The 15,508-nt window shown below is 45.1% G+C and overlaps 1 protein-coding gene across 1 annotated transcript; it reads left to right on the forward strand.

Moving 5' to 3' along the window:
- The first annotated feature begins 402 nt into the window (after nt 1–402).
- On the forward strand, nt 403–13,883 carry LOC125537833 (Tetratricopeptide repeat (TPR)-like superfamily protein). Its single transcript, XM_048701148.2, has 10 exons — nt 403–1,267; nt 1,385–1,853; nt 4,563–4,601; nt 9,824–9,945; nt 10,288–10,434; nt 11,638–11,727; nt 11,825–11,949; nt 12,589–12,794; nt 12,952–13,076; nt 13,215–13,883. The coding sequence occupies exons 1-10, from the start codon at nt 602–604 to the stop codon at nt 13,407–13,409; spliced, it is 2,184 nt and encodes a 727-aa protein (XP_048557105.2). The 5' UTR covers nt 403–601; the 3' UTR covers nt 13,410–13,883.
- The last annotated feature ends 1,625 nt before the right edge of the window (nt 13,884–15,508 follow it).

Below are 15,508 nucleotides of genomic sequence, written 5' to 3' on the forward strand. Positions count from 1 at the left end.
GTCATCACTTCCCTCATATCAATGATCCAGAGGCAGCGGAAATCTTGTCGTGTAAGCAAGCTCTAAGCGTGGCTAGGGAGATCAACGCGGAGAAGATTCATATGGAGCTTGACTGTCAAGGAGTGGTGAAGATGTTGAATCACTCACCAAAAGAGCTGTCGGCGGCTGGTCCTTGGGTGCAGGAAATTAAAACTTTGTTAAATTCTTTTTCTGAGTCTAGAGTGTCGTGGGTTCGAAGGTCTGCGAATATTGCCGTTCATAAAGTAGGTGTAGGTGATGAACTTTGTAAGGTGTGGTTGGGGCTCCCCAGACTTCGTGTTGGATGTTATCTCGGATGAAATTCCGAGCTTTGTTCTTTAAATAAAGCGGCAACAGTTCTCCTTAAAAAAAAACCAGCGGCAGCAGCAGGACCTGCCGGACCATTTCCCCGTTCGGCGACGTGAACAGCGACCGAGCACAACACACAAAGACGAGCCCGTTGAAACCGGCGGCCGAACCCAGTCCTAGTCCTTCCTTCCTCCCCCACCTCCTTCCAGCCCACGCTCCCCCACCCCGATTCCCCCAAATCTCCATGCCGTTGCCGCTCACCGCGCCCTAGGTCATGCCGTCCGCCGGGCCGTCCATGTCGGCGGCGGATGGGCTCCTCGCGTTGGCGGAGGAGGCCGAGCGCCGCCGCGACTTCACCACCGCCACCTCCTGCCTGGAGTCGGCGCTCAGCCCGCCCCACGCCGCCTCGCTCCTCCCGCTCGCCGAGGCCCGCGCGCGGATGCGCCTCGCCGGCCTGCTGCTCGCCCGCTCCAAGGGGCTCGCCAACGCCAAGGCCCACCTTGAGCGCGCGCTGCTGGTCCTCAACCCGCTCCCCTCCGCGCCGCCGCGCCTCAAGCTGCTCGCGCACTCCCTTCTCGCCAACGTCTACGGCCTCCTCGGCGCCGTTCCGTCGCAGAAGCACGCGCTCCGCCGCGGCCTCAGCCTCCTCGCATCCGCCTCCGCCTCGGGGCTTCTCCCCTCTGGCCCGGCCCTCCTCTGGACCAGTAACTTCCAGGCGCAGCTCGCCTCCGCACTCGTAGTCGACGGGGACGCCGCATCTGCTCTCACTACTCTGTCTGCCGGGGCTGCCGCCGCTGCCGATCTCGACAGCCCCCAGCTCGACCTATTCTTCGCTGCCACCGCTCTCCACGTCCACCTACTCTGCTGGGAGGACAACGCCACCGTTGAAGACGCCGTCGCGCGCGTCTCCCAGCTCTGGGATGCGCTCACGGCCGAGCAGGTAAACTCAAGTTAGCTTTTTTTTTTCTTCACCTCTTCATTTTTATGCTGTCTGTAGCAGCGAAGAGATATAAACTTTGTGTTTTGTTGCATGCCATCTTATGCTTATTGGATGCAGAAGGAGCATTGGGTTGGGCTGTTCTTCTACACGGAGCTGCTGCAGACTTTCTACCTGCTCAGGGTCTGTGACTACAAGGCTGCCTCGAAGCATGTGGAGAGGCTGGACACCGCTGTTAAGAGCGAGATGGAGAGGGGACGCCATATTAAAGAGCTTGGTACTGAACTCAGTGCAGTAGAGGGAACGCTAGCGCAGACCATGTTGAAGGAGAGGGAGAGGGTGGCTCTAGCGCATAAGCAGGGGCAGTTGAGAGCTCAGCTGCAAGCGTTGTGCGGGTATGACACATTGAAAGATGTGTTAGATTATGGGGACAAGTTACTGTTGGCACCACCGCCGATGCACGGAGAGTGGCTCCCACGGACTGCGGTGTTTGTGCTGGTGGATCTCATGGTTGTGATGGTCAGTCGGCCAAAAGGCATATTTAAGGAGTGTGGAAAGAGAATACATTCAGGACTACAGCTCATCCATGGTATGTGCCGTTGAATGCTACTCCCTTTGTTCACTTTTATAAGGCCTTGAAGACATTTCAGACAGGGTGCAAAGTAGCTCATTTTCAGTTGTCTAAAACGACTTATAAAAGTGAACGGAGGGAGTAACTTATTTGAAGTATTGCTTCTGAAGATGATATGCTTATAGCTAACTACACATGTTATACGATTCAAGATAGCAGGCCCAGCTAGTTTACAACCATGGGTATCAAATAGTAGCCATTTTTTTACCAAGTCATGGTCCTTGACGGGTACTGAGGTCCTGCTTTACAGGGAGGTGCTTATTAAACCCAACCGTCAATACTGTGAGGGTTACAATTGTATTGCCTTCTAGGGTTTATTTTGTGAGGTGTTTGTGTGGTTTTATTAATTTCAGTATTTGATATAATTAACTGCCATTCTAGTAATCTCACAACTGTCTTTTTGTGGATGCTTTTTTCGTACTACAAGGGCTTCCCTATTCATTATCATTATCGCTCTGCTTATCCTTGTGAACCAGATAGAATCTTCTTCATTTTTGGCCCATTCACTTCCTCGTTTCCTGTGGAGAACACATTATCGCTAGTAGTAATTTTGTGTGCTATCCTCTCATGTTCCAAGTTATCCCACTTCCACTCTCCCCTTTGAAATGCAACGATGCTGTTCATCTCAACGAGAGGGAACATATCAATGATAAGTTTGTTTTATTGTTCGTTCATATGAGCAACAAATCTATAAAGGTTGTCCATTCCAGAATATTTTCAGCATTTCTTGATACATGTCTATGGCAAGAATGCAGTGACAGCAATGCTCATATGAGAAGTGTGAACTTTCCCTTTTGCTTAACAACAACCCTTACAAGGTGGTGGTTTTAATTTTTGTTTGACAACTTGAGATTGATCAGTACCATTTATCATGATCTGGTAAGATCTTCAGCCAACTTAGGAGGATGTTTGGTTTCATCAGATGCTACTTGGCTGATGTGACATCCTAGCTTAGAAGGAATGATAGACTGCTCATATCAACAAGGTGCACCTTCTTTCTGCTCATATCAACAAGGTGCACCTTCTTTTCCGGGAGCGCATCTCCAATAACCTCTGGTTAAGTGTGCTTGGCTTGGAGCAATTTGGGGATGTGTGACCGTCCGGGAAGTTCTTCCCCGTTGCGCACGAGTGAGGACAATGTGTGGAGTGTTGGTCTGTGAGGCCAGTCTAGATCTTGCTATGAGTAACGACTGCTGGTCTGGGTGAGAGGTGGGATGTTACAGCTGACCCTTGGGTTTCACAATATTCCATGGCCATTTTTCTTGTTGAAGCAAACTCCATGAAGGTGCCAATGTGAATGTTGTGACATAAATGGATGAGAGGCATATATAAATGGGAGTGGCCATGTTGATGCAAATGGTGGGTTTGAGATACATGATGTAGTTAAGCGGAAAGACTGAACATGACGGGAAATGAGTCTTTGACGTTAAATTGAATATTTTGATTTTTAACTTTATTGGATGATTATTTTAGGCTTTACTAAACAAGTGTTACACAAAATAATGAAATCTTGTTTTACATTTTAATAAAGTCCACTTTGCAACCTTTTAACCCTTGCCGAAGTTCACGTTACAACCTTCAATTCCTAAGCCATTTATTTTTATCCCAAACCCAGCTATAGAAAATCTACACCATTAGGTCTTACATTAAACAAGTGTTTCACAAAACAATGAAATCATGTTTTACTTTTTATAATAAAGTCCACTTTACAACCTTCAACTCTTGCCAAAGTTCACAGTACGTCCTTAGACTTGTAAGCAATTTATTTGTAACGCCAAAATATGAAAATCCATTCAGTTTAGCCCCTTGGTCCAATCTCAGGTGGCTTTGTGCTGATTCAGATTCCACATGGTGGACAGCTGGCACAACTAATCCACGACAGCCGTGGCCCTATCTCTCTTCTGTCTCCCATGGCCATTTCTCTTCTTACTTTCCCCAACCCAAGCTAGCCCAAATCTCTAACCCTGCAGCCACAAGATTATCCAAGGCAACAGTGAATATCTTCCAGGATATGATGCAGGTTGCGAGATTGAAAAGATGACAGGCAGGCTTGAGTTGGGGAGAGTGACAATATAGTTAAAGTCGTGCTTAAGAGAAGAGAAAGTCACTTGAGAGATGAGTGAGAGAGGGGGTGAATGGGTTTCATAGTTTGGGGTCAAAAATAAATGGTTTAGTAGTTGAAGGTTGTAATTTAAACTCGGCAAGATTTCAAGGTTATATAGTGTATCTTTTCTACTTTCTACATGCTGATTATATGCATTTGATAACATAGCTGTCGCCGCCTTTCAAAATTAAACCTGGCGTGATTTTGTAAAAAAAAACCTCAATTGATCAGCACCACAGCGTCCAAATTTACATTAGCTCCCTGCGTACCAGATTTATTGTCCATGTATGCCTCATGAAACATCAAACATAGTACACCTTCAATCCATCACCGGAATTTGCAAGGAGTAACCTCAACCCGCATGTACCACCTGTTGAGTAATCAAGGGCAGTAAATGCATTGATACATGTCAACCTTGCATAAGCTAACAGTAACCTTTCACCATGCATTTTTTCTTGGATATTTTAAACATGATCATATATATATTGTGTCTATGTTAAAGCTGAAATATATAGAAACTTGTGTATATCTATAATTTACTGGGCATTCACATTGTTTCACAGAGGAACTCTCGAAGCTTGGGATCGTCGATGGTGTGACAGGTACTGATAATAACTTCAGTTATTTTCTATGACAACTCTTTACAAATTTTATTGTGTACAACCATATTTTAGAGCTGACACTTAATGCATGACCCTGGTTACTATGTAGTTCCACAGTCCACACACTTTTTCCTTTGTTTGGTTAAGCAACATAAGCTCAAATTTTTCTAGAGAATATGCAAGAGCCTTTCATATCTTTCCATGAAGCTGGAAAAGCAGTTTAGATGCAAGAACATCTGACCAAAATGGCGAGACATGATAATGGAAGTCAAATGTCAATCCCGAAAAAGAACACTAAGCCTAGGAGGCTGCTCCTACAGTGGCTCAAAAAACAAACTCCCAGCCCTTGCTTCTTCCCATTTATCTGCCTCATCTTTGATCTACTACGTAACTTTTACCAAATCGTGACGGTCATTCTAAAAATCACGCCTTTCAGAAACAATCTTAAGTTGAGCTGATACTGTGAGTTGTCACGGTTCTTGTTGTCTTATGTGCTGGATATGCATGATACCTTATCCTGCTGGAGTTCCAATGTGGCAATCCTATGCAGACTAAATCAATTGTGATATGTTTAACCCTTTCTCATGTGGTCATATGTTCTTCTTTTTTTTGTCCTTTCTTCCTTTTTTCTTTTCTTTTAAGAAAACGGAATTTGTAGCTCCTAGCTTGTCAATCTTTGCCCCTGCCAACTAAATCATCCATACCAGTCATGGGCCATTAATTTTGAATTTGGTGTGAACTACTTCATACCAGACATTTCTCTAACTCGCTGGGCTGCTTTAATGAATTCAATCTTCGGAATATCTATATGTCAGTGAATACTTCCCTGATCTGCTCTGAACAATGATCTCTCCCTTATATGCAACAACTGTAGCAAAACCTTACCCATTTCTTCCATTGCTACTCCATTAAATTTCTCATGTTATATTTTTCCGTGATATCTCTCTTTATCCTCATCTTCTTTTTCCACCCTTGTACTGTTGCTCTCAGCGCTGGGCTCCCATTGAAGCACCAAATCTGCACCACATCATAACCTTATGCTTGTTTGCACCAAGACCACCCAATTTGATGGCCATGGGTGGTGCTAAGTGCCTAGATGAGTAATCTTTTCAGACAATTTTGCCTCCAACTTCTTTGCCGGCACCAGGTGCTGCCCTAGCTACAACTGCCCGCCGGTCATCAAGAAGGGGCAAGCTGGAGCTTGCCATGGTGTGCACATGGTGAAGTGTCATGACAACTGTGCCATTCTTTGCTCTTCACCATCCCCACCGTTGACTTTAACGTGTCTTCTTCAATCATGCCCTACTATGAGTTTGACCAAGTACTCCTCCCATGCAGCCTCGCTGATGTTCTGCTCCTCAACTAAGCCTGTCCTTCCCCTAAACCTAAAATGCCAACACTCTGCATTTTTCACCACACCTTTTATCTTGTGCCAGCATTTAATTAAATTAAATGGGATCCCCTCAGCGGAGCGATCACAGTAGTGATGTTAGTGGCCCTTCATATTGCTCAAGCCCTCATATCCACCACTGGACTGTTTATTATTATGGTTTGGACTATTTCTTGTTGTGGCTTGCCAATCCTGCACAACCACCGCCGTTGACTTTAACGTGTCTTCTTCAATCATGCCCTACTGTGAGTTTGACCAAGTACTCCTCCCATGCAGCCTCGCTGATGTTCGGCTCCTCAACTAAGCCTGCCCTTCCCCTGAACCTAAAATGCCAACATTGTGCATTTTTCACCACACCTTTTATCTTGTGCCAGCATTTACTTAAATTAAATGGGATCCCCTCAGCAGAGCGATCACAGTAGTGATGTTAGTGGCCCTTCATATGGCTCAAGCCCTCATATCCACCACTGGACTGTTTATTATTATGGTTTGGACTATTTCTTGTTGTGGCCTGTCAATCCTGCACAACCACCCAGCTGTTTCTTTTGAGTTTCTATGGAAACTGGTAGCACACATCGCGAGATCCATTGCCATGTAGTCTATTCATCGAGGACCATCGATTATCATGTTCCACCATGCTCGCCTGCTTGAATGGAGATGTCAAATAAGGGGCATGTATGTCATTGTTCAGTGGTACATCAGGGACCGGGGGAATTGTTCTGTCGTATATAAAGAACTTACTCGTAAATATTTTGTGCGTCGCAGAAAAAAAAGTGTTGTACCCCAGCATAAGCTGGTGGTTGCTGACTTCCGCTTTTGGATTCGTGTCCAGCGGGATAAGCGTGCCAAAGTCGCTAGAACGAAGTGGTGGAAGCTCAAGGGGGAGGTAGCTCAGGTGTTCAAGGAGAGAGAGGGTCATTAAGGAGGGCCCTTGGGAGGAAGAGGGGGGGGGATGCAGACAATGTGTGGATGAAGATGGCGACTTGCATTCGTAAGGTGCCCTCGGAGGAGTTTGGAGTGTCCAGGGGAAGTGAAGATAAGGATACCTAGTGGTGGAATGATGATGTCCAGAAGGCGATTAAAGAGAAGAAAGATTGCTTCAGACGCCTATACCTGGATAGGAGTGCAGACAAGACAACATAGAGAAGTACAAGATGACGAAGAAGGCCGCAAAGCGAGCTGTTAGTGAAGCAAGGGGTCGGGCATACGAGGACCTCTACCAATGGTTAGGCACGAAGGAAGGCGAAAGGGACATCTATAAGATGGCCAAGATCCGAGAGAGGAAGACGAGGGATATTGGCCAAGTCAAATGCATCAAGGACGGAGCAGGCTAACTCTTGGTGAAGGACGAGGAGATTAAGCATAGATGGTGGGAGTACTTCGACAAGCTGTTCAATGGGGAGAATGAGAGTTCTACCATTGAACTGGACAACTCCTTTGATGAGACCAGCATGCGTTTTGTGCGGCGAATCCAGGAGTCTGAGGTCAAGGAGGCTTTAAAAAGGATGAAAGGAGGCAAGGCGATGGGCCCTGATTGTATCCCCATTGAGGTGTGGAAAGGTCTCGGGGACATAGCGATGGTATGGCTGACCAAGCTTTTCAACCTCATTTTTCGGGCAAACAAGATGTCGGAAGAATGGAGACGGAGTATATTAGTACCAAATCTTCAAGAACAAGGGGGATGTTCAGAGTTGTACTAATTACCGGGGAATTAAGCTGATGAGCCATACAATGAAGCTATGGGAGAGAGTCATTGAGCAACCGCTTAAGAAGAATGACAAGCGTGACCAAAAATCAGTTTGGTTTCATGCCTGGGAGGTCGACCATGGAAGCCATTTTCTTGGTACGACAACTTATGGAGAGATATAGGGAGCAAAAGAAGGACTTGCATATGGTGTCCATTGACTTGGAGAAGGCCTATGATAAGATACCGCGGAATGTCGTGTGGTTGGCCTTGGAGAAACACAAAGTCCCAGCAAAGTACATTACCCTCATCAAGGACATGTAGGATAATGTTGTGACAAGTGTTCGAACAAGTGATGTCGACATTGATGACTTCCCGATTAAGATAGGACTGCATCAGGGGTCAGCTTTGAGCCCTTATCTTTTTGCATTGGTGATGGATGAGGTCACAAGGGATATACAAGGAGATATCCCATGGTGTATGCTCTTTGCGGATGATGTGGTGCTAGTTGATGATAGTCGGACGGGGTAAATAGGAAGTTAGAGTTATGGAGACAAACCTTGGAATCGGAAGGGTTTAGGCTTAGTAGAACTAAAACCGAGTACATGATGTGTGGTTTCAGTACTACTAGGTGTGAGGAGGAGGTTAGCCTTGATGGCCAGGTGGTACCTCGGAAGGACAACTTTTGATATTTGGGTCAATGCTGCAGGGGGATGGGGTTATTGATGAAAATGTGAACCATTGAATCAAAGCCGGATGGATGAAGTGGCGCCAAGCTTCTGGCATTCTCTGTGACAAGAGGGTGCCACGAAAGCTAAAAGGCAAGTTCTACAGGACGGCGGTTCGACCCGCAATGTTGTATGGTGCTGAGTGTTGGCCGACTAAAATGCGACATGTTCAACAGTTAGGTGTGGCGGAGATGCGTATGTTGAGATGGATGTGTGGCCACACGAGGAAGGATCGAGTCCGGAATGTTGATATACGAGATAGAGTTGGGGTAGCACCAATTGAAGAGAAGCTTGTCCAACATCGTCTGAGTTGGTTTGGGCATATTCAGCGCAGGCCTCCAGAAGCTCCAGTGCATAGCGGACGGCTAACGCGTGTGGAGAATGTCAAGAGAGGGCGGGGTAGACCGAATTTGACATGGGTGGAGTCCCTTAAGAGAGACCTGAAGGATTGGATATCACCAAAGAGCTAGCTATGGAGCGGGGTGCGTGGAAGCTTGCTATCCATGTGCCAGAGCCATGAGTTGGTTGCGACATCTTATGGGTTTCACCTCTAGCCTACCCAATGTTTTCGAGTCGATGAGTCGACGGGTCGCTCGGGAGGGGCGACTCTAGACTAGTCGTGACTAGTCTAGACTCATGGTCGACGAGTCGACATGGCGATGAGTCGACGTGAGTTAAGCAGCAGGCAGTCAGGGGAGGAGCACAAGTGCACAGCAGCAGCAGCAACCAGGGGAGGAGGGGAGGAGCACACCACCAGCAGCAGTAACCAGGGCCAACTGAGAGATGGGCCACTAGTTATGCACTTCCCTGTGGCCCAAAAGCCCATCTAGTAGCTATATACTCCTCCCGTGACCTAATCCACAATCCACACTCCTCCCTCACCACAGCCGCCACACATTCTGCTGCCACTCTCTTGCCATCAGTCCACCACTCCTCCCAGCGATGGATCTCTCAACTCCCCCGCAGCAGCTCTCTTGCCACCGCTCCTCCTCCCAGCCCGCTCCTCTTGCCGCTTCAGCTTCAGCAGCAGCAGCAGCGAGGCAGCACAACAGCATCATCAGCAGCATGGCGGCGGGAGAGTACTCCAGATCCAGCGCTGCCTCGAGTCGTTCGACCCAAAAACCGCGACTAGTCGTGACTAGTCGAGACTAGTCGCGCGAGTCGCTCGACTCATCCCAGGAGTCGAGTCGAGAGGCTAAGTCAGCCCTGGAACTACGTCTCGTCGACTAGTCGTGACTAGTCAAGCGACTCAAAATCCATGAGCCTACCCCAACTTGTTTGGGACTAAAGGCTTTGTTGTTGTTGTTGTTTGTTGCAGAAAAAAAAATCTTCATTAACTGCAGAAGAAATTATCATTTTACTGTAGTATTGTACTTCTGTTACCTTAACCTCATTTAATTTTTTGTCATTATATATTCAGAGGGAGATTTGGAACACTCAACTATATGGACGGCCGGGTTGTACTTGATGCTTTTACTTCAGTTTCTCGAAAACAATGTGGCTGTAGAACTCACGAGATCAGAATTTGTTGAAGCTCAAGAGGTACATAGAACAGCATATCCATATTTTTTACTAATACATAGGATGACTGCTCAAGGTTTCAAGTTTGCAACCGTTCTTCGTTATTCGTCTATGTATATGCTTTTCAAATATACTTGTCCATTTTTTTCAAGGGCATCCCTGCCAATCTGTTTACTGAAACTAATATGTCTCGCAATATGTTGAGCTATTATATATTTATTATTGGGTTTGATATAAGCACATCTTGTCTGGTATAATAGGTCCAGTAATTGTGCCAGATACATTTCTTTCCAAACATCAGATCTATATATCCTATGGTTATTCAGCTAACCCTTTATTATCAATTCGTCATTGTTCCTGTAGGCTTTAGCACAGATGAAAAATTGGTTTACTCGTTTCCCAACGATTCTCCAAGGTTGTGAGAGCACAATTGAAATGCTAAGGGGACAGTATGCACATTCTGTTGGCTGCTTTGACGAGGCTGCTTTCCACTTCCTTGAAGCATCGAAGGTATTTTTTTCCTCTCGATATGCCAATGTTCAGGATATCGGTATCTGGTACCATATCGGTTGGGTGCTGAGTGGGGATAAATAGGCGAATTTTCCAGTAAGGGCTATTGTCCCACCGAGTAGCGATTAACTGACCGAGATGCTGATTAACTGGCCGATATTTGGAACAATGCTCCACAGTATGTTTCTTTGCATACTCTCTGCCATGCATTTCCTAGTCTCCTCTTGTATGCTACCAAACACATTAATATTCTGTGGGGATTCTGCATGCTGCACCTCCAACTGTGCTTCATGTGATTAATGATGTAAAAAGCTAACAACATCCGGTCATTGGTTACGTGTACAATGTGATCTACAATCAGGTTTCCAGTACAACAACAACAACAACAACAACAAAGCCTTTAGTCCCAAACAAGTTGGGGTAGGCTAGAGGTGAAACCCATAAGATCTCGCAACCAACTCATGGTTCTGGCACATGGATAGCAAGCTTCCACGCACCCCTGTCCATGGCTAGTTCTTTGGTGATACTCCAGTACTTCAGATCTCTCTTTATGGACTCCTCCCATGTCAAGTTCGGTCTACCTTAGCCTCTATTGACATTATCATGCACTGGAGCTTCTGGAGGCGTGCGCTGAATATGCCCAAACCATCTCAGACGATGTTGGACCAGCTTCTCTTCAATCAGAGTTACCCCAACTCTTATCTCGTATATCATCATTTTGGACTCGATCCTTCCTTGTGTGGCCACACATCCATCTCAGCATGCGCATCTCCGCCACACCTAACTGTTGCACATGTCGCCTTTTAGTCGGCCAACACTCAGCGCCATACAACATTGCGGGTCAAACCGCCGTCCTATAGAACTTGCCTTTTAGCTTTTGTGGCACTCTCTTATCGCAGAGAATGCCAGAAGCTTGGCGCCACTTCAACCATCCGGCTTTAATTCGATGGTTCACATCTTCATCGATATCCCCATCCTTCTGCAACATTGACCCCAAATATCGAAAGGTGTCCTTCTGAGGCACCACCAGTCCTATTATAATATAGCTAGCCATCTTTTAGTCAATATTCTATGCGTCCCAAGTCCGCTGAAGTAAAAACATGTATCAAGGAATGTAGATTTTTATATATTAGGCCAATTGTTCTTATGTTCTATTGCAACCTATCCAGCCCTTTTCTAATTAAAGAAGTACATTTTTTTCAGCTGACAGAGAACAAATCAATGCAATCTATGTGCCAAGTTTATGCGGCAGTCTCCTACATTTGTAAGGGTGACGCGGAATCATCTTCAGAGGTAAAGTAGGATTTTATATCACTCCTACATACCTGTCTTTTTCTGTATCAAGCCAGCTAATACAACTAAATGTTGCCTCACCTTTTTGGCTGTTTAGGCGCTAGAATTGATTGGTCCTGCTTACAGAACCATGGACTCATTTGTTGGGGTACGAGAGAAGACCTGTATCATTTTTGTTTACGGACTTCTACTTATGAGGCAGCATAATCCACAAGATGCACGGTGAGATATGATATAGTACTAAGTAGTGAAAATTAGTATAATGACTGCAGTGTAATGAATGTATTGTGCATCACTATAGTTTACATTTAGGATGAGTAAAAACGAAATTCAAATGTTTTAATAGATGTGATGTATAGAAATGATGAATATAAAGCGTAAACGTAAAGAAGAGTTGCTTCACATTTTTTATTTATTTCGCATCTGTCATTTAAGAGGGAGGGAAGGGTATATGATTTTTTTCCCCACTACTCCCGAATAAAAAAAGATTTTTCTTCTAGGGTTTCATATTTGTATTTCTCCTCTAGGATTCCATATTTATATTTTTACAGGGTTCCATATTTGTCCTCTTGAACTTTAAAGTTCATTGGAATTGGAATGGCAAAATTGGAGATCCCCTCTGTCGTGACTGGATATATAATTGTTTTCAATTTTTTAAAAGCCCACATGATCTCGATGCATTAAACATATGGTCACTTAGAAACAGAAGTTATACCACCATGTAGCTAATGTTCTGCATTATTTGTTTCCCACGGGTGTCTGCCACATTTCATTTCCTCTTTTATGTTGAGCGAACTCTCGGCAAGTTTGCAGATAGTCAATTTCTATGTTGTTAATATGAAATGTTTCTACCTGATGCAGGGTTCGCCTTGCAAGTGGTTTGAGAATAGCGCACCAACAGTTGGGTAACATCCAATTGGTTTCTCAGTATTTAACAATATTAGGTACATTAGCACTTCAGTTACACGACACTGGACAAGCCAGAGAGATCTTGAAGTCATCGTTGACGTTAGCTAAGACACTTTATGACATCCCAACACAAATCTGGATCTTGTCGGTATTTACAGGTATGTCCTCAAGGTTATATTGATTTCTTCACAAGGCGATTGAAAATTTCATTTCCTTCCGTAGGCTGGTTGTTTAATCTCTTGGTATGCATTCTTGTTGTGACTGTCAATTTGTCGAATCGCTGGATGTTGATGGCAACTGATATCTTATTTTCAGAGTTATATCGAGAACTGGAAGAAAAGGAAAATGAAATGGAGAATTCAGAATATGGAAGTAAGAAAGAGATCGATCTGCAGAGAAGGCTGGCGGAAGCTCGTTCTCGCGCTTATCACCAGGAGCTGGTATGGTACCACAGCTTTGATTGAAGTTGATCCATTGTCTTGTTATATGGAAGTCTGGACAATTTTATTACTCTTTTGTCACCGAAAAAAACATGGAACACATTTCTGCAAGGAGTTGAAGTTGAAATTGCGTTTCAGGTGGAGAAAGTGAGGATCAAAGTCAAGCCGCTGCACGACTTGTTCCAGAAGCATAACGATATGTCGGGCCTGCCGGCAAATGATGACCTTGACATCCCAGAATCAGTGGGGCTGTCCACTCCCCAGCCCTCGTCTGTGAGAAGGCTGGTTGATTCAAGCTCAGTAAGGCGCAGCACAAGGAGGCGGGTGTCGTGAGTCATGCTGGCCGTCCATCGGAGTGAATCGCCATGCTCCCCATAGAGAGAGCATGCTGGACATGTTTGCCTATAGGTCCCTCAGTTGTTGTTATTAAGTTTATTATTAGTTAATTGTACACCGCTGTAGCTTCATCTTCTGTTAACAGTTACTCCCTCTTCCAAATTACTCGTCGTGGTTTTAGTTCAAATTTGTACTTGTTGTGGTTTTAGTTCCACGACGAGTAATTTGAACTAAAACCACGACGAGTAATTTGGAACGGAGGGAGTACTAGCAAAAGAGATCATGCGTTGCACCAAGAGAGAAATTCCACAGGCCCCTAACCCTATAATCATGACTCAAACCCCCATAGGTAGGTTCAGGTTCTTTATTTCAACACATGGTATCTCATCTCTGTTGACAATCACAACGCGTTTGAATGTGGTCAATCTTAAAGCGTCTCTCTGCATAAGATGAGAACTTTGCTTTTTTTCCTGCAAGGTTTTGATGAGGCGCGCATGCTTGGTTATAGATGGCTTGTTTTGTCTTCAATCTGGTTTTGTTGAGGTGTTCATGTCCACACTGGTTTGGCACCCGTATGAAAAAAATGAATCATGCGCTATTGATTAAGGCTGCATCCTAAATACTATTTAAAAAATATTTTAACAGATAAAATAATATCATATTTAGATTTTATTTATATTTTTAATCAAAATTCATGTATATTAGTAAAAAGAAAGGTATAGATTAATTGTAAGGGAATGGTTCAGTTTCAAGTGTATAGGTGGAAGTGGAACCATGATTCCAGAATAACTACGGAAAACCTATATGGTTGATGGCCATCGCCTGACCAAACGGCAGGGCGTTTCAGTGCACATGCGCCAGTGCTGGTATAGGTTCGGATGATGATGGCATGGTTGTGTTGTCCTTTCTTGATATCAGTTTTTGGCACGGCATAAAGCGTAATCAAAATGCCTTCAAATAAAATGTACCAAATATGAAGAATCTCCATATGGTTAAAATGAACAACTTTGATATCTGGGTCATCATCATCGGATCTCATCTCAGGGGTGGAAGATGTGCTTGGAGTGCTTAGATTTGGCATCCGGAATACTGTTTGGCCGATTACGCCTCAAGACGATCTCAGATGAAAAGGTGTTCCACATGAAATATCTTCGTCTCGTCGAGGCGATTAGTTTTGATATTTGAATTATCTCACTCTGAGGTTGTATGCAAAAGTTGCATCCAAACCCACGCCCAACTGCAGTGGATGTCCGGATTGTCCAGGTTGGAAACCGAATCATCCGTCCAAAGGTTGGACAAAAGGCCCATACGTGCAGACAACAGAAGGTTCAAAATTGAAGCCGAACCATCCAGGATGGAACCCAGACAACCAGGGCAAACGCCCGACTTGGAGTCCGGACATCCGGGCAATAACTCACATTTTTCTCTACTGCAGAAATTGGAAAACAAGCAAAAACACCCTTAAGATTATCTCGAACCAAAAGACGTTCAACATGAAAGTTGTTCTTCTCACCGGAATGGATAAATTTGCTTTTGGGCGCATCTCCATCCGAGATTGCATGTGGTCTATGGGTCCCCAAAACCGAACTGCTATTTCATACCTACCTAATTCCGGGTTTGATTAATTTTGGGAGGATTTGGACAGGATTTGGAGTCCTTTTCTTGTACGAAAAATTCAGTCGGCTCATAAATACATGAGAGGTGACGGCCGATTGAACAACACACTCCACAAACACATGTACCAGGTCGGTCTAGGGTAGCACATAGTCGTCGCACGCCTTGACGGGGTCCCTCCCAGCTTTCGGGTCTACATATGCGCCCGCCGGATAGCTTGCGCACCACATTTTCGGTTGGGTCTCCTTCGACGTTAGCCGTAGTGCATCACCGTCGGCGTCGAGTGTATACAATGACATGTTCGTGTGCAAGCCCCTTCTCCCGTCCTGACTGCGCGTCTAGCATCTTCGAAGGGCGTGTGGAGATGTGTCCCCGGTTGATCTTGTGGGGTTCGGTCTGTGTTTTTATCTTCGATGGATCTGTTTCGAACCAGTCTTTATTCATCCGCGTTCATATGTCTGCATGCTGGTCCTTTCAATCTA

The sequence above is a fragment of the Triticum urartu genome, chromosome 2A (genome assembly GCF_056163025.1).
Source record: "Triticum urartu cultivar PI428250 chromosome 2A, HENAU_Tu73, whole genome shotgun sequence".
In the NCBI taxonomy this organism is placed as follows: domain Eukaryota; kingdom Viridiplantae; phylum Streptophyta; class Magnoliopsida; order Poales; family Poaceae; genus Triticum; species Triticum urartu.